This window comes from Dromiciops gliroides, chromosome 3 (genome assembly GCF_019393635.1).
Source record: "Dromiciops gliroides isolate mDroGli1 chromosome 3, mDroGli1.pri, whole genome shotgun sequence".
Classification (NCBI taxonomy): Eukaryota; Metazoa; Chordata; class Mammalia; order Microbiotheria; family Microbiotheriidae; genus Dromiciops; species Dromiciops gliroides.
The window spans coordinates 570217195-570236379 of NC_057863.1; the positions used below are offsets into that span (position 1 = coordinate 570217195).

A 19185-nucleotide genomic window follows, 5' to 3' on the forward strand; every position below is an offset into this window, starting at 1 on the left:
ATACTTCTATAAACTTATGCCACAGAGTAGGTGGCAATGCTTTAACTGTATAGGTGTTGTAAAGGCCACTAGGACCTCTTTCATCCATGTCAAGGGGGGTGCTAACCTTCTCTCCTTTCATACAACACCTATAAATTTATGAAACAAAATCATTTGAAAATTTAATTAATTTTTATACTCCTTTAGTTTTGTGAATTTTGAATAACAAAATTTTAATTTTAATAAGATTGAGCAATCTGTTATAGGCAACACTGCATATGCAACAGTTTCTGAATGACACTTTCTTAGACTAGTGGATACAAAGGAGGTCCTCAATCCCTTTATCTCCATTAGACTTTTTCTCATGGGCTCATGTCAAAACTGTTGTGTATACATCAAAACTTCATACTTTAAATTATTTCATTTATTTATTTATTTTTAGTGAGGCAGTTGGGGTTAAGTGACTTGCCCAGGGTCACACAGCTAGTAAATGTTAAGTGTCTGAGGCCAGATTTGAACTCAGGTACTCTTGAGTCCAGGGCAGGTGCTCTATCCACTGCGTCACCTAGTTGCCCCCACTTTAAATGATTTTAAGACTAGGATGACCAATGCCATCCTTTTAGCCACTGAGCAGCAACTTATGAAAGCTTTATAAAGTTTGAAATTAGTTACTGTAGAGCATAACATAGTGGTAAATATTGAACATTAATAAGGTCAATATTTTAAAATGTTTATACTTTGAAGTCGCCAAAGTTTAAAACTAAACAAGACTATTGTTTTTTTTTGTTGTTGTTGTTTTGGTTTTTGTTTTTCAAGGGGCAATTGGGGTTAAGTGACTTGCCCAGGGTCACACAGCTTAGTAAGTGTTAAGTGTCTGAGGTCGGATTTGAACTCAGGTCCTCCTGAATCCAGGGCCGGTGCTCTATCCACTGCACCACCTAGCCGTCCCTTAAACAAGACTATTGTAACACCTTGTATATCAGTCCACCCAGATCTTGGCAGAAGTTATCCATGGGCCACTAGGTCAATCACCTTCCTTTTCTTGTGTTCTGTATCTAACTCTTAGGCTTTCTCTTTGCTCCAACATTTATCATTCATTGTACTTGAAGACTTCAATATACATCTTGATCTTTCCTCAAAAACCTTTACTTGCCAGTAAAGTAATTTCCATTAGCCACACTTTCATTCTACCTCAACAACAAATAGGGATGGTCATACCCTTGTTCTCATCATGAGTCCCCTAGCATTCAACCTTCATGGTCTAGATCTGAAATCTCTACACACCACTTCCTATTTGTCTCTCCCTCTGAGTTTCACATCCCTCCAAAACTCTTTATCCATCCTCACCCCACAGCTGCTTTGTTCATTTGAATCCTCATTTGCCTTCCTTCACAATCTTGACTTGATAGTTAACCAGTTCAATTTTATGCTGTTTTCTTACCTTTTAATCCCTTACTGCCCTGTCTTAACACTCCATCCCTTTCCAAACTTCAGCACTGGATCATCTCCACCATGTAAGGAAGTCATACAACCATACTAAGTAGATCCACTGATGTAAGACAATCCTTTTACTTTTCCCTGGTTGAGTGTTTTTCTGAATTCTCCGTGGTGCTCGTTTTCTCCTCCAGCAATCAATACTTTCCTTTTACCCTTCCCTTTCATCAGAACACCTCACCTCATATTCATTTGAAAAACCGAAGCCATCTGTTTGAGCTCCCACTTTAACACCCCAAATCTTTTCTATATCATTCCCATTTTTTTCTTTCTTTCTATGCTAGTCTCAGAGGAAGAGATGGCTCTTATCCTTGCCAAGGCTAGCTAACTTTTCATGTCCTTGATCCCATTCTCTCCCATCTCTTCTCTACATTTTCCCCTATCCACTGACTCTTTTCCTATTGCTCCCAAACATACCCAGCTTTACCTATTCTTTAAAAACCATCATTTGAATCTACTATTTATTCAACCTATCATCTTACATCTCTTCTACTACTAACAAGTTATAAGGAAAATAAATCTGCACTCATTGCTTCTACTTCTTACCTCCTATTCCTCAACTGTCAACTCTATGTGCATCTAAGTGGATATTCCCCAGAAAGCTGTCTTGGATTCCTCCCCTTCTTTTTTGATGATCTCATCAGCTTTTGTGGGTTCAACTAAGATGACTCCAACCCATATTTTTCTCCAGCTCCAGTCCTTTACCTGCACGTTCCTGCTAGACATCTCCATGTGGATGTCCCTTTTTTTTTTTTTTGGGTGAGGCAATTGGGGTTAAGTGACTTGCCCAGGGTCACACAGCTAGTAAGTGTTGTGTCTGAGGCCGATTTGAACTCAGGTCCTCCTGAATCCAGGGCTGGTGCTCTATCCACTGTGCCACCTAGCTGTCCCTAATGGATGTCCCATTTTTAACAGCTGTGTGGAGGATTAGAAAATGAAAGGGAAGAAACAAGGCAGGGAGGCCAATTCGGTTCTGGGCAAAAGGTGACTAAGGATTATCATCTCAAATGAGGTGGGTCAGTCATGTAGCAAGAGCAAGGTTAGTGGATGGACAGCATGTATTGGTATCTACGTAATGTTGAGATTTGGAGGAAGGCATTGTTATGTGGGTGGAACCCTATGGAGGATTTATAGGAAATGCAGACAATAATTACACACGATAAGAATTGGATTGGTCAGAATTTGCCAACTGAAGCGAGTGCTTTCATAGATAAAATCACAGATTCATTAAAGTATCAAAGAAGTGTGAGGTTGGTGGGACTACCACAGACATAACGTATGTCATCGTCTGTAAAACTTGATATTCTTGTGCATAAAGGATGGCTAGCATTTATATAGTAAGTTTCCAGAAGCTTCCACAAATATTACCTCATCTTATCCTCACAAAGTACTGAATTTAAATGGTAGTACTGTTGAATGAATGTGGAGCAGAGTAAGTAACCATATCCAAAGAGTATCAATGACTCTGCCTCTGACCATGACATGATCATTAATGACATAGGTGAAGACACAGAAAGCACTCTTATCAAAGCTGGGACGGAAAACCAATACCACAGGTCATAGAATCTTGCCTTGTTGGTTTTGGTCTTAACACAGTTAAATATAAGTCAGGGGCAGGACAATGTAGAAGAAGGGGACCTGAATTAGGAATCATGGATCCAGCTTTGAATCTCAGCTCTGCTGCCTATTACCTGTAGCACGCTGGACAAGTGACTTAACCGGCTTCTTCACTTATAAAATGGACTGAGCAGGGGAGTAAAAAATGTGGCTTGAATGCTGCCTGCAGCACTCCCAAGTGCAGTACAGTTTAGTGGTCCCTGTTTCTATTTGAGATGGACATGAAAGAACGGGAGGAAGGAGTCAAGCTCCAAGCCCGGTGAGTATAAATCTAGATTTAAAAAATTAATTGCAAAAGTATTGTTTAGAGTAGGAGAATCTAGCTTGACAGCACTTAACATAAAAAGAAGACCTGGGTATTTTATTTAGCCCCAAACTTTATATGAACCAATATTGTGATGTGTATCCTAAAAAAAACCCCAGTAACCATATTAGTTTACAAGTTTAGTGTCCAAGTCACTGGATGGAACAGTATCACTTTACATTGATCAGACCACATCTGGAGGAACCCCGAGAAACTGGATTGTGTCTCAGTGAGGACAACCATAATAGAAAGATATCTAGATAAAATGTTGAATGAAGAACAGTTGGAAGAATCGTGGCTACCTAGTCTGAAGGAAAGATGCCTAAAGGGCAGCCTAACAACTGTTTTCAAATGTGTTCAGTTGTGCTTTCACTTATCCGATCAATAAACATTTAAGCACTTCCTATATGCAGGCAGGGTGGCAAGTTGTGAAGGCTAAGGGAGAGTATGTTAAGGGTAGCAGGTGGAAGAGGGGGGCGAGTTCTTTGGCTGCTCAAAAGGCTAGAATTAGTAGGAAGATTTTGACACAATATCAGGAACAAATTTGGAGAAGCTAGGTGACAATGGATAGAGCATTAGAACTAATCAGAGGGACCAGAGTTCAAGTCTAGTCCCAGACACTTCACCCCTGCCATATTTTCTCATTCAAAAAAAAATGGGAATAGTAACAGCACCAACCTTCTAGGCTTGTGGCAAAGATAAATTGAGATATTTGAAAAACACTTTGCAAACCATGAAGTGATATGTATGTAAGTAACCTTACAATGCTATTTAAGTGCTAATTACTGTTATTGTCTAACAGTTGACTTGTCCAACAATGGAAGAGAGTTCCTTGAGAACTAGTTTACTATTCCCTGAAAAAGTTCCAGCAGAGGTTGGTAACCTATTGTTAATACATGTTGAAGGGGCTGCAGCGTCGGGAAAGGTTAGACCAGATTATTCCTTCTGCTTTTAAAATTCTGGTTTTCCATGTTAGTCAAGAAACTTAAAAAGCTATTTGAGGTTTTTTTTCATTTCTGTAAGGGGATACGGTTGGCTGGCCTGACAGCACCATAAATGGCTAGCTGTTTCTCAAGCCATAAAAGGGCAAAGGGTGGGCAGACAAGAGTGCTCTTGTTGCCAAGTCATCCATCTCTAATAAAAAGTTGGTTGCCAATATGGGGCCCCTTTATGTGGGAACATAAAATGCTGTTGAATTTCTTCTTGGTGAAAAGGTTGGAGGAATGCATGCATGATTTCTTTAAAGCCAATAGGAGTAACCGGAGCCTTAGGAACTCTGGACAAATTAATATGAAAAGAATTAATAACCTATTCCAGGGAGGTTATTAATTATATCAATAAGGGACTGGTATCTTAAAAGAATTATAGGCTCAGAAGGCCAAAGACCTGGCATTTCTGTACTATTTGTAAAAGTCTACTATAGGGGATAAAGTGGGTAAAGCACTGGCCCTGGATTCAGGAGGACCTGAGTACAGATCCGGCCTCAGACATGTGACACTTACTAGCCGTGAGACCCTGGGCAAGTCACTTAACCCTCGATGCCCTGCCCTGCCCCCAAAGTCTACTATAAACATTTCAAAATGTCACAGATCCAGGCTAAATCGCAGTGATGCCCTGCTGTATCTTACATAGTAAGGACAATCTAATGTGGGCATTATCTCATCAGCATTTGTCAGCAACTTTTACTAGGCTACATGGGCTAATGTAGAAAATGGAAAAATTAAAGATTCAGGTACTACCTCCTCCAAGCCTTTCACGGTTGCTCCAGGTGTTAGTGCTTCCTCCTCACCTAGGAAATTATTTTGTACTTACTGTACACTTTATTCCCCTCCCCTCCCCTCCCTTCAGTGGAGTGTGAACTCTGTGAGGGTTTAAAAATGTCTTGTTTGGGGCAGCTAGGTGGGTAAAGTACCGGCTCCGGATTCAGGAGGACCTGAGTACAGATCCGGCCTCAGACATGTGACACTTACTAGCCATGAGACCCTGGGCAAGTCACTTAACCCCCATTGCCCCCCCCCCAAAAAAAGTCTTGTTTGTGTACACCTAGAACCTAGCACAATGCCTAGCACATAGTAGTTACTTAAGGAATGTTTGTTGAAAAATGAATTGAATATCAAAGTTCAGTGTTTCACCTGTTATGCCATACTCCTTTACTATAGGCAAAGGAGATCAAAAAGAAGGTGAAAAGGAAGAGAAGTTTTTTAAAAGCAAACTATCATAATTACAGATATCATGAGAACCACAAGATAGGAAGAGACTTGAACAGGAGAGAAAAAAAAAAGGAGAAAAATAGAAACGAGGCATGGAATAAATTTTTGGAAAGCCACTAACCAGGCTGAAATACTCAACTACAGGTTAACAGTACTACCCCCCTTTTGTCCTTGCTTCAAATAGCATCATAATTAATATAAAGGGAAGCTCTAGCAACAGAATTAACTATCACTGTTGGACTTAAAAAAAAAAAAGTAGACATGCCTAATCCATAATATATGGCATCAAACTGTCATTGTCTTATAGGCACATTCAAATTTGAGTTTAAATTATTTTTAAAAAGTTGGGGGCAGCTAGGTGGCACAGTGGATAAAGCGGATTAAGGAGGACCTGAGTTCAAATCCGGCTTCAGACACTTGACACTTACTGGCAAGTCACTTAACCCTCAGTCATCTTTGAAAAAAAGCTGCCTGAATAGCTGTTACAATATGGCTGTGATAAGGGAACTAATAGTATACAGGAAAAAAACAACACCATTAAAGACAGATCAAAGTCCATTTTTAAACAATTTGCTGGAATACTGGTGATTGGTTGGAGTGCCTCTTATCACAGGAATGTTAAAAACAACCCCTCTCCCCCAACAAAACCCTCATTGATTCTATTATCTTTGCCAGTCATTCTGTATTCTCTCTTCTCCCTGTCTTAGTTAAATCCCTTGAAAAAGTCATCAAACTAAGTTGAATTGTTTCAGTCATGTGTGACTCATGACCCCATCGGCAGTTCTCTTGTCAAGGATACTGAAGTGGTTTGCCATTTCCTTCTCCAACTCAGTTTACAGACAAGGAACTGAGATGGGATTAAACAGGTTATTAAGTAACTTTAAGTACGTCTTAATTAATTAATTAAATTGTCTTGAGGCTGGATTTGAACTCATGAAGACGAGTCTGATTACAAGCCCAGTGTTCTCTCCATTTCACCACTTAAGTCTTCTCAACCCCCCAAAATTGGCTTTGACTTCATTCAACTGAAACTCCTCTCTCCAAAGTTACTAATGATCTCTTCCAGAATCCTTTATTTTTTAAATTTGTTTTTGAGGGGCAATGAGGGTTAAGTGGCTTGCCCAGGGTCACACAGCTAGTAGGTGCCAAGTGTCTGAGGTAGGATTTGAACTCAGGTCCTCCTGAATCCAGGTCTGGTACTCTATCCACTGAGACACCTAGCTGCCCCGACTAATGATCTCTTAATTGTGAAACCTTATGAATAGCCTTTTCAGAATCCTTATCCTTTCTGACTTCTCTGTAGCATGTGACATTATGGATCACCCCTCTCCTCTCAGCTTTTGTGACATTGCTCTCTTGGTACTCTTACCTGTTTGGCTGCTGTCTCCTTTGCTGGATCTTTATGTTTCCCAAGCCTGTCCTGATCCCGCTTTGCTTTCTCTGATTTCAGCTTCCATAGTTTTCATTATTTCCATGCAAAAGGTTCCAAGATCTACATATCCAGGTCTGTTCTTGCTACTGAGGCTTAGTCTCACATCACCAATTGTCTCCTGAATAGCCTGAATGGGTTGTTCTATTGGCATCTAGTAGTCAACCCATCTCAAACAGATGACATCACCTCCAGCCCTCCCTTTCTATGAACTCCCCTATTACTATCAGAGGCACCATCATCCTCAACTTCTCACTCACCCCACACACTGTCAAATTCTGTCTTTCCTATCTTTATGGAATCTCTCCTGTCCCTTTCTCTTCATACACACAGCCCCCACTACCGGCTCTTATCACCTCTCACATAGCAATAGCTGTCTGATTTGTCTTGTTGCCTCAAGTCTCACCCCTCAGATCCAAAGTGATTTTCCTAAAGCATATTCTGACCATATAAACCAAACCCTCCCTACTAAATAAATTCTGGTGGCTCCCTCTTTGCTCCAGAATCATAGATCAAGTCCCAACTTTATACCCATTCCCACTTCCTAGTATTCTCATACTTTACTCTCCTACTTAAGGTTCCTCAAACATGACACTCCATTTCCCCTCTTGATGCCTCTGCATTTTTGACTGTCCCTCCCTCTTTTCCCCAGGGCTGAGAACAGCACCTGGCTTGTTTAAAAATGCTTGTTGATTACAATTTTTCAATGCAAAATACAAATCTATAAAATTCATAATTTGGCATCTTAAGCACTTGTGCCAAATGGAGAAATTTTAGGAGTCAGCTGATGTTTGGTCCTAGGAGAGAAGTCACAATTAGGCTTTCAGACTGGGTCTCTCATTGGAGTTATAAAAAGCCAGTCCTTTCCTAATAAGAAACAAGGTTATAAGTGTATAATCTATAGTACAGGTTTATAAGTACCTTACATTCATCAACCTTTATTGAGCATGAAGCATTTTGAAGGATGTGCATTAAGAAGTCTTAATCAGGGGCAGCTAGGTGATGCAGTGGATAGAGCACTGGCCCTGGATTCAGGAGTACCTGAGTTCAAATCCGACCTCAGACACTTGATTGACACTTACCAGCTGTGTGATCCTGGGCAAGTCACTTAACCCCCATTGCCCCCCCCCCCCAAGTCTTAATTGTCAACTTTTGTTGTTGTTTGGTCATTTCAGTTGTATCTAACTCTTTGTGACCCCATTTGGGGTTTTCTTTTCTTTTTTTTAGTGAGGCAATTGGGGTTAAGTGACTTGCCCAGGGTCATACAGCTGGTAAATGTTAAGTGTCTGAAGCTGGATTTTAACTCAGGTACTTCTGACTCCAGGGCCGGTGCTCTATCCACTTCGCCACCTAGCTGCCCCAATTTGGGGCTTTCTTGGCAAAGATACTAGAGTGGTTTGCAATTTCCTTCTCCAGCTCATTTTACAGATGAGGAAACTGAGACAAACAGGGTAAAGCGACTGCCTAGGTCACACAGCTAGTAAGTATTTGAGATAGATGTGAACTAGGGCAGATGAGTCTTCCTGACTTCAGGTCTGGCAGTCTATCCACTCTGCCACCTAGCTGCCCTAATCGTTACAGATGTTTCAAAGTAGTTTTCAATATTGTTTCATAATATTATGGCTACCCACCTGCTGGGCATTGATCACAGTTGAAGAGAATTTGGCAATATTCAGTTTTTATCTTGTGTTAATTTGAAGAATAAGACTGTGATTGATATGTAGTACCAGTGTGGTTAGGTTAGAATGGTGTTTCTGTTTTGTTTTGTTTTGCTCCAATTGAGGTGTTCTTATAGCAGGGGTAAGTTTTTATCAGTTTTTTTGGGGGGAAGAACCTGTAGGAAAGGGTATGTGACCAATAAAATTAATTATTATTAAAAAAAAATACTTTTCCCCTTAAAAAAAATTCCATCACCCCCCTCAATACAGTGTCCCAAAAGTCTTAGTGCTGTTTAATAAGCCTTTGAAGCTTAACATATTAAACCAATAAATAATACTGAGACAACAGCTATAAATTTTTTTGTGCTATTAAAACAGAAAACAAATTTTTACATATTGGAACAGAAGACACATCTAGAGAAGATGTGGCAGGATTATTTAGGAGTCAAAATTTTCTCATATTTGGATGCAATTTCAAATCAAATTCAAATCTGGTTTCTTCTTATTGTCCAAACGAATTTGCTCTTTCATGTTATTGGAGTTACTGCTGCCAAAAATGGCTCAGTCTTATTGCAGTTACTATCTTTGATGATGACATGTTTTTAAGGACTTGGCATAATCTATAAAAAGAGCCCTGCATTTTGATACTATTATAGGTTTTATGAAAGTCATTACTTCACTATCTTCTCTAATGAAAGCTCATTCAATAGTTATAAAACTCCATCCTCAAATAGTACCTGAGACTACTCGTTGCCTTAGCATATGTTATGGTGTTCTAAAATTCTCTTTTTTTGAAACCCTTTTCTTCAAGGGAAGAGGATGGAAAATATCATAAAATTAAACAATGAAAGAGTATTTGAGGTCCAAAATATTTGGGAATCACTGCTCTGGCCTTTTGGACATTTAAAAAGAATTCTATCTTTTACAATTTGGTCAGACAAAAAGAAAAATAAAATTATTTGAGAAACCTAAGAATTTCAAAATAAGTTGTGCATGTTTTGTAGTATTTGATAGCAGCTTTTTATTGGTTACAAAACCTAAGCCCATATACAAAATTAGGAACACATTTAGATGCCTCTTTTGAAAGAACGTTTTAGTCTATTTTAACTGATAGTTTAAAAAAAATAATAAAAACAATGCAATTTTAAAACACTGTTCTGAAAACTTAAAAGTGCAGCAATATATTCTGTTTCCTTTAACTATGAAATGGTGCAATTTCAATTCAAAACTGATAAGGTCACAACAAAGAGAATCAAGTAACTGCATAGATCTATCTGCTTTACCTGACTCTATAATGTTCACTTGGATGTTGTCTGCACTTTCAGTGCAAGAAAAAACTGGAATCTTCACAGTAGTGGGAAAAATGTTCATTTTAATCTCACTGTAATATCAATGTGTGCAAAATCAACAGGGTAACTGTCAGTATATGTGGCAGGGTAATCAGAAATCAAGTTGGAAGGGGGAAAGGAGTTTAATTCACCATAGTATTTGGTGGATTTGGACTTTTCAATTTCACCAGTTTGTGACCTTAAATTGCTTTGACTTTGTTATTCCTACTTTTAGTGAACACCACGCAGTTTTAAGATTTTAGACTTTGTGTGAATAGGATGCAGTTACCATATGAAGCTTTTAAAAACTCAACTTTTGGGGAAAGAAAAAAAAGGCACAATGAACTTCAACTCAATTTTATGTGCACAAGAGTTGAAAAATCTGAGCCACCTTAAAGAGAAATTGATTCTAAAATTTATAAAACCTATAAATAATCAGAGGCCAAACCACTATATTAAAACAGATTCTCTAGCAAGTAAAAATCTTGCAGTTTAAACATACGCTTGTATCCATTAAAGATACAAGACAAAACTCACTCTTTAAAGTGGCTCCACCTTGGCAGATATATACTTTTAATGAATGCACACCTGCTATGTGTTGTTCATCAGTGAAAAAAAACCAGCTGATCCACAAAGCTCTGATGGCATCTGTCCTTGTCTTCATCACAGTAAATACACCCCACATCGGATCACTAAATTAGTTTAGATTTTTCTATCCCTTCACATCAATGCATTGGGAAATCACACCCGGTAAACAATGGCAACAAATCCATTTTTGTGATAACTTACAGAGTTTCAAATTGTTCATTCCCACTCCAGTGATACCATGTCCTTTTGTAAATAACTGGGTCGGACAATTTTACCAAAAGCAATGACTTCACATAATACCACCAGATTATGCAGAACTATTTAAAGATCACTGCAAATCAGATTTATGCTGAATAATGGCAGCTTCTTCTATACAGCCTTACACATACTTGTCGGTATCTTTTTAAACAAGGGAATATGGTTTTAGAGTAAGTTCAGAATTAAGTTTTTCTGATACTCAAAAAAAAACGAAGCTTTTTATGACACTTCTTCTAAACAGTTGCTGGTTTGTTGCCAACCACATTATCAAAAGCACTGGTCACTAAGTAAAAAATAGTTTAAGACTAAATTACAGTAAACATGAAAGCTCCACAGTTTAAACCCAATATAAATCAATCAGATTCAATTATTAATTTAAAACAAAACATACTGACAACTGCAAGGTGAAAGCAAGACTCTTATGATCAAGGAGCCTTTCATTTCAGACTTCTCTTCCCCCCCCAGACGGGGATCTTGCTTTCAGCTTAAACAGAAGTCCAAGTCCAGGACAGGTTGCAGCTCAGGTAAAATACCATGCACAGCATTTGATTACTTCAAAACAGCAGGAACACACAGGCTGAAGTGAGTGGCCAAACAGGGCTCGCTGTTCTCAGTTAGGGATAATGGCAAAAGCGTCACCGGTCCAAATCTAGAGCTCTTTCTCCAACCCTGGCTTCTGAGGCAGGTAATGAACACATCAATTACTGATAGATGAAGTACAGTTTGTTTTTTTAACTTAATTGTTTAATCAATAACCAAGTTTTCTTTTTTGTTTCATTTTTTAAAGTTACTTTTTTTTTTCAGTTTCACCAATGAAAATCATTTGGCTCGCATTTTAAAATCTATTCTTCCACATAAAGTATATGAAAATATGTTTGTGGAGGACAGTGATGGAGGCCCAGGTTGGACTGTGCCCCTGTAAAGTCTTCCAGAATGTATGCACGCATCATACCCAAGTGTCTTGATCCACAGTGCACCATTTTCCAAAGAAATGCTCTGTGAAAAGCCGACGTGCCACTGCTATGAAATCTCTCTAACAAATCTGCAGGCTGCGCTGTCAGCACGTGGCACCAGGAAAAAGAAGGAGAAAATAGGAGACTTGGGGCTGTTGAAAACTCTAAAACAGTTTAGGAAATCATGCATATGCATTTATAGTCCATGTGAGAGTGACTTTTGGCAACTGCAAAGTGACCGATACACGGCTTGCTTTAAAAGCATCAAAACGAAGGAGGCGTGTGTGTTTGGGAGCCTTTTGATGTTGTTTGTTTTTGTCATTTGGTAGCCATCTGGTGGTGCTTCAGGTTGATTGGGGAGAGAAGCTGCCCTCTAGGGAATTTAAAAATTAAATTCTTTTGTCTGAAGGTTGGCCGTTGGGTCGAAATTGTAAGTACCTCCTTGTGTTGCTTCAGGAATGAGGCTAGGATCTTCATCAATCTATAAAGAGCACAAACAAATCCATTTAATGTTAAAATGTGGTTGACGCTAGATTCTTGTTCTTTACACATGTATTAATACTTTCATGCAGTGTGAGAAGTTGGCTTAAAAGCTTCATTTTATTGCACAAAAATAGTTTAAGTGACTCAGTAATCATTTCATTAGGAAAAATATAGATAATCTGAAAACAATTTCCTAGGAAATTATCCTGTATCCAAATTAGTAGTAATTTGGTATAACTTAATCACAGTAGCTGAAATGCTCAAACTGAGTATTTGTTAGGAGAATTAAATGGCATTTAAAAATGAACTCCTTTTTAAGCTCTAATAATGGATTTCATTTGTCATTGATAAAAGTGCACTTGCCATTTATTTCTAATTAAATGATTCTAAAGCAACAAGAAATATCATTACAAACAACTTTTTATAATGAAGTATCAGAAGATGATTTTAGGGAGGGAAAAATAATGCAGAATTCGCCTAATGGAAAAAAATTTTGATTCAGGTTGTCTAACAAGAAAAACATCTTTGTTATTATAGGAAAGAAATCATAAATATATTAAATCAAAGGTTCTAGGAAATTCACAAGGTAAGCTCCAATCTGCATTTATACATCACTGTTATACTTACATCATCACCAGAGAAATACTGATCTATGATCTCAAATGCTAATTTATAAATATCCTCATTTTCATGTTGTTGTAATGCTTCAATTTTCTCCAAACCTATTAAAGTGAAATCAGTAACATCACATAAAAGATTGCTCCAAATTTTAAATAAAAGAAATCTCAATTAAAACAGCTGAGGTTTTGCCTTATACCTATCACATTGGTAATGGTGATAAAATTACCTTCCCTCCCCCCAAGTAACAGTCAACACTGTTGAGAAAGAGAAAACTGGCATACTAATACAATGTAGATAGAATTATGATTGGTTCATTTATTATGTAAATGAAATTAGAATAATGAAAAATAATCCCTTGAGTCATAGATGCTACTACCAGACATACCATAATGGGGTCAATAACAGAAAGGTGTTATGGCTAACCACTGACTGAGGAACAGCTAAACAAATTGTGGTATATGAACGTAATGAAATATTATTCTGTCAAAAAAAATACAAATATGAGGGATTCAGAGAAACATGGAAAGTAGTGATGCAGTTAAGAAAGAATCGAGAGTACGCCTATATGACTATTATATATATATATACATATACACACATATACATATATATACACATATATATACACACATATATATTTATATATATATAAATATAAATATATATAAATATATATATAAATATATTTATGTGTGTGTATATATAATAGTCATATATATATATATATATATATATATAAAAAGGAAAGCAATCTCCCTCCTGCTCTCTCTCAAGAGGTAGGGACTACAAATATAGAGAGCTGGTCAGTCAGTTGCCTTGCATTCAAATATTTTGTTTTTGCTATGAGAAAGAATGTGATAGTGGGAAGATGGTTAGGGAGAAATGACTAAGTGTAAAAACAAAAGGCAACAATAAAATCTTAAAAAACGGAATAAAAAAGATTAAAGCAAATATGAAGGCCATGGGCAAGGCCAATTTCTCTAACTGCCCTATGAATTTCATGAAATCAAAGATTTAGACTTGGAAAGGATTTCAGGAGTCATCTAGTCCATTTCTCATTTTGCAGATGAAATGGAGAGCACAGAGTGTTTAAAGGACCTGCCATGGTCACATGCATAGTAAGGGACAGTGCCAGAATATGGAGGTCCTCTAACCCAAAATACATGGTATTTCCCCATCACACTGTGCTGACTCTGGCATCCCCAGGGCCTTAGAAGATAGATTCAATGTTGCCCCACTTCAAATAAGACAAAGAGTGAACACCTTTCCAAAGCCTGCCCATATTCTTTCTAATTCCCCCATCTCCGACATCATCTTTCTTTCATCTACTCTATGTTTAAAAGCCCAGAGTCATTCTGACCCTTTCCCTTCTCTCAATCAACAAACACTGATGAAGTACATGTTATGTAGCAGGCACTGTGCTCTGCTTGGGGAATCAGCCCTGAGATTCAACTGGTTGTCATATCGAAATGATCCTACCTCTGAAAAAATCCTCTCCCCTTTCCACTACTATCACGCTAGTTCAGGCCTACAGTGTCTCTCGCTTGAACAACTGTAAGACTTTCTAACTGCTCTTCCCTTTCCAATCCATTTACCACACCAGTGCAAAATCATCTTCCCAATACATAATTCCTCTCCTCAAAAGGCTTCAGTGGCTAAATAGTTGTCATTAAGATAAAGTACAAACTCTTTTGACCTGGCATTGAACACCTTTCTATAATCTGATAGGTCAGAACCTACCTTCCTTCCTTCCTTTTTTCCCCGCCTAGGGCAATGGGGGTTAAGTGACTTGCCCAGAGTCACTCAGCTAGTGTCAAGTGTCTGAGGCTGGATTTGAACTCAGGTCCTCCTGAATCTAGGACCAGTGCTTTATCCACTGTGCCACCTAGCTGCCCCCTCAGAACCTACCTTCCAAGCCTTGTTTCTGGTAGCCCCCTTTCACATACCAGATAGCTCAATATTCCTTGCTGCCTCAAGCACAGCAGATGACAATTCATATTCCTGCCCATCCTTCTGTACTATCTTTTTCATCTTTCCAGTCTTGGTCTTACATGTCACCTCCTCTAATTCTTAGATCACCTTGAATTTCCCAGGTTACTCCTTGATAGTCAACAAACATTTGTTATGTGTATACTATGTGCCAGGCACTGTGGATACACAAAGAGGGAAAAAACAGTTTCCCTCTCTGGGCCTCATGGACTAAGATATGTTGTATAATACAGCTACATGTGGATATCCTTATTGGTCTACCAGTCTGTAAGCTCTATTACAAGGAAAATGCAATTTCTAAACTTTGTACCTCCCATAGCACTCAAGAAGCACTTAATAAATGTCTATAAGAGTTAAATTCAATGTCTTATTCCTCTGTAGAGAGGAGAATGTAAGCTCCTCACTTAAATAAACATCAAGCAACCAATACCAAAGTCTTTATTAAATACTTACTTTGTGCTAGGCACTGTGCTGGGTTCTAGGAATAGAAGTCCAAGGAATAAAACAACCCCTACTGCATTGAAGACCCATTTGAGGTTGGATAATGAAGGAATGTACTTCGTAAAGGGGGAAGATGATGAGGAAAAAGAGGATGGGAGGGAGGGAGGGAAGGAGAGACTGACAGAGAGAGACAAGGGTGGTGGTGGTGGTGGGGTTTGAGGGTGCCAAGAAAGGTTCCCTACAAAAGATCTAACCTGCATCTTAAAGGAAGAGGGACCCTGTGAGGTAGGAGTAAATGTATTGCAGGCATGTGATTCAGTCAATGAAAAGAAGGGGAGGTGAAGTGTTATGTGTGAGGAAGCATCAGAGAGAAGTTCACTTTGGCTGGACTGCAGAACACTGGGGAAAGTAATGTTTAATGAGACCTGAAAAGACAGGTTGGGAGCACGTGATGCAGGACTTTAAAAGCTTAATAGGAGTTTGTCTTTTATCTTAAAAGCAAAACAAAGCCAATAGAGACGGAGTAAGGGAGTCACAAATCAGCTCTGAAGTGAAGGAAGATGACGTCAGTATCAGTGTGTGTATGGGATCTCCCCTACTGGAGTGGGGGAGAAAAGAAGTAGGAACTGTTGTTGCATTTATCTAGTCTAGAGGTGATAAGAGTCTGAACTAGTGTGGGAGTCGTACCGGTAGAAAGAGGAGGTCGGATGGGGGAAAATGTGAAGAGAGAAACGACAAAACTTGGTAAATGACTGGTATGTGGGGTAAGAGAGGGGTGATGCATACAGGAAAATACCATGGTTCTAAACGGATGGTTGTGTTTTGGTCAGAAATGGGGAAGTTTATCTGAAGGACATGAAAAATGCAATCCAACTAGAAAGAAAGAACTGATGGTACCTAAATACAGATGGAAGTATATTTTGTTATTGTTCGTTCCTTTTTCTGAAGTTTTTTTGTCTTTGATGTTTTGCACAACGGCACATGTACGACATACTGAATTGCTCGAGTTCTTAAGGGGGGAATAGGGAGGAAGGATGAGAATTTGGAACACAAAGTTTTAAAAATCGATGTTACAGTTTGTTTTTACATGTAAGGTGGGGAAAAATTCTAAATAAACAAACAAAATGCTTGTCTAAAAAAAAGGGGGAAGAGTTTAGAAGAGGAAAGGGTTCAGGGGAAAAGATTTTATGTTCAGTTTTAGACATGCTGAATCTGTGATGCCTTCCAGAAATAAGTCTGAAATATCCAACAAACAATTGATGATGTAAGACTAAAGCCAAAGTGAGGTAACATGTGCATGAGAGCTAATGAGGTTAAGAGATTCTGTACAGAAGGAGAAAAGGAGATGGCTTAGTACATAACCTTTGGGGCCACTCACAGGTATATGAAGAACTATTAAGACAATTATTTCAGAGAAAAATATAGGTCCTAAGTAAGTGAACATCATTACCCTTTCCCCATCAGTTTAGAAAATAGCACCCAAAATTAGCAGACTTTAAATAAACCAAGTCTTACCTCCACATTCTTCTATTATTTCAGCTACTGTGCTAGCTTCATCACCAGCCATTATCAGAATGTTTTTCAGACCATCTAGAACCACCTGAACCACCTGAGAGTCTTTTACTGACAGTAAGTTACAGAATGGTGGTATTACATTCTGTTGTACAAGATATTCAACCTTAAAAGAAAAGGGAAAATTTGTTACTTTTATTTGTTTTTGGTGAGGCAATTGGGGTTAAGTGACTTGCCCAGGGTCACACAGCTAGTTAAGTGTCAAGCGTCTGAGGTCAGATTTCAACTCAGGTCCTCTATCCACTGTGCCACCTAGCTGCCCCCAATTTGTTACTTTTAAAATATATATAGGGGGGCGGCTAGGTGGCACAGTGGATAAAGCACCAGCCCTGGATTCAGGAGTACTTGAGTTCAAATCCAGCCTCAGACACTTGACACTTACTAGCTGTGTGACCCTGGGCAAGTCACTTAACCCCCATTGCCCTGCAAAAAAAAAAAAAAAGTATATATATATAGAATCTTTTTTCCCAATGAGCTCAAGAAATTATCCAATGAATAAAAAAACCCAATTTCTTAAACAGTATAGAAAAAAGTGTATTTGTCTATCTTAATGAGCAACTTAAAATAATTTAATAACTATTTCATGCAGTCACTTGATACCTGATCTTTTCGCCCACTTATCGTCAAGTTGCTGATTGCCCAAGCAGCTTCTTTTTGGGTTCCAAAGTCACCCTGAGAATGAAAAAAAAAAACAACTTAAAATGTACTAACTTAATTGTTTACTAAGAAACTTAAGTTATGCTGTATCAGAAATTTTATTTAACATTTTTCATCAATATTTTTTGTTTTTACATTATCTACATTTCCTTCCCAGAAAGCCTGTGTCAGATACTTTAAATTACTCTAATTCATAATATGACTGACCTTAGCCAGCTGGTGTATGATCATAGGGATTAATCCAGCATCTATTACAGCTTGTACTTGTTGCTGGTTTCCTGCTGTTATATTGGAAAGGAACCAAACTGCTTCCTATAATTGGACAAAATACAAAATACTTTTATTTCTAATTTTTTTTAACATATGTTGAATTTAAATAAAACACATTAAAATAAATTAGCAAAACCACATTAGAGGTAGTGACTAAAGAAAGTACACAACTTATACAAAATCTTTCACTAGCAATATTAGGAACCTGTTGACAAACAAGCATTATCACATTTTAAAAGTCAGGAAGACAGACAAAAATTGAAACTAAGCCCACTGAAAGGAAATCTAAACACAACATTCATGGTGGCATTACACTTGAATTTGTTCTAGACATATCATATTTAGCTCAAAAGAAATTTCTAAAATAAACGGTCAGTTAATTTTTACCACTAAAAATATATATGTGGCTAATATCTGGGGTCTAAGAGTACTCAGTACACATTCTAAGAAAGACAAATGCTTGGGATCTGAGTAACAACTTCCATGTTCACCTTCTAACAGTAAAGTGTACCTGCAAATAGATGTGAGAGGCCAAGCTGACCAACAGAATCAGTCCAAGGCACTCAGACAACATCAATAGTTAACAGAGTCTTGTTCAATGTTAAGTAGAGTCTATCAGTCAGTACTAAACAGAGGCTCATGCCATGTGGCTATTAGGGAAGAACCAGAGAATAGAAATACTAATGGGTGCTGTAATGTTCTCCTCAGAGGAGAACAAATTCCGATTATTTTACTGTTTTCATCTGGACTGAAAGACAAAAATACAACAAAGTATACAGACTTGTTAGAGACTGGAATGTTCTAATGAGAAAAAAACGTGGGCCTGAAAAAGGACTTAGCAACTTAGGACTTTGATATCCAGAAAAAACAGGTCTGATATCAAAAAGCAGGCTGGGAAAATGAACAAACAAAAAAATAATTTGACCCTAAAATGCTTATTATGGTGACCAGGAAACTCAAGATAGAAACCCAGAAAATTACTCCCAAATATCTACAAGCGGGGCAACTAGGTGGCGCAGTGGATAGAGCACTGGCCCTGGATTCAGGAGGACCTGAGTTCAAATCTGGTCTCAGACACTTAACACTTACTAGCTGTGTGACCCTGGGCAACCCCAACTGCCTCAAAAAAAAAAAAAAAAGATATTGGCCTACCAAATATCTACAAGCAAAACCTCAAAGAAAAACATGGCCTGGGAACAAATTCAACTACAATTCCTGGAAGACAAGGAGCAAGAGCTTAAAAAAAAAAAGTTCAAGTTTTTTTATAAAAGAAATGAGAGGGGCAGCTAGGTGGCGCAGTGGATAAAGCACTGGCCCTGAAGTCAGGTGTACCT

General features: G+C 38.2%; 1 protein-coding gene and 1 non-coding gene across 2 annotated transcripts in view; both read right to left on the bottom strand.

Annotated features, from left to right (window-relative positions):
* Nucleotides 1-128, bottom strand: LOC122752425. The gene has a single exon (XR_006356168.1). It is a non-coding gene; the product is annotated as a U6atac minor spliceosomal RNA (small nuclear RNA).
* An 11585-nt stretch (nt 129-11713) lies between these two features.
* KPNA3 (karyopherin subunit alpha 3) overlaps nt 11714-19185 on the bottom strand; it is a 102284-nt gene continuing 94812 nt past the window's right edge. The window contains exons 13-17 of the mRNA XM_043994742.1: nt 17789-17893; nt 17525-17596; nt 16868-17030; nt 12929-13023; nt 11714-12299 (exon numbers count right to left, since the gene is read on the bottom strand). Of these exons, the coding sequence (XP_043850677.1) occupies nt 12201-12299; nt 12929-13023; nt 16868-17030; nt 17525-17596; nt 17789-17893 (534 nt within the window). The 3' untranslated portion in view covers nt 11714-12200. The remainder of the gene's footprint in view (nt 12300-12928; nt 13024-16867; nt 17031-17524; nt 17597-17788; nt 17894-19185) is intronic.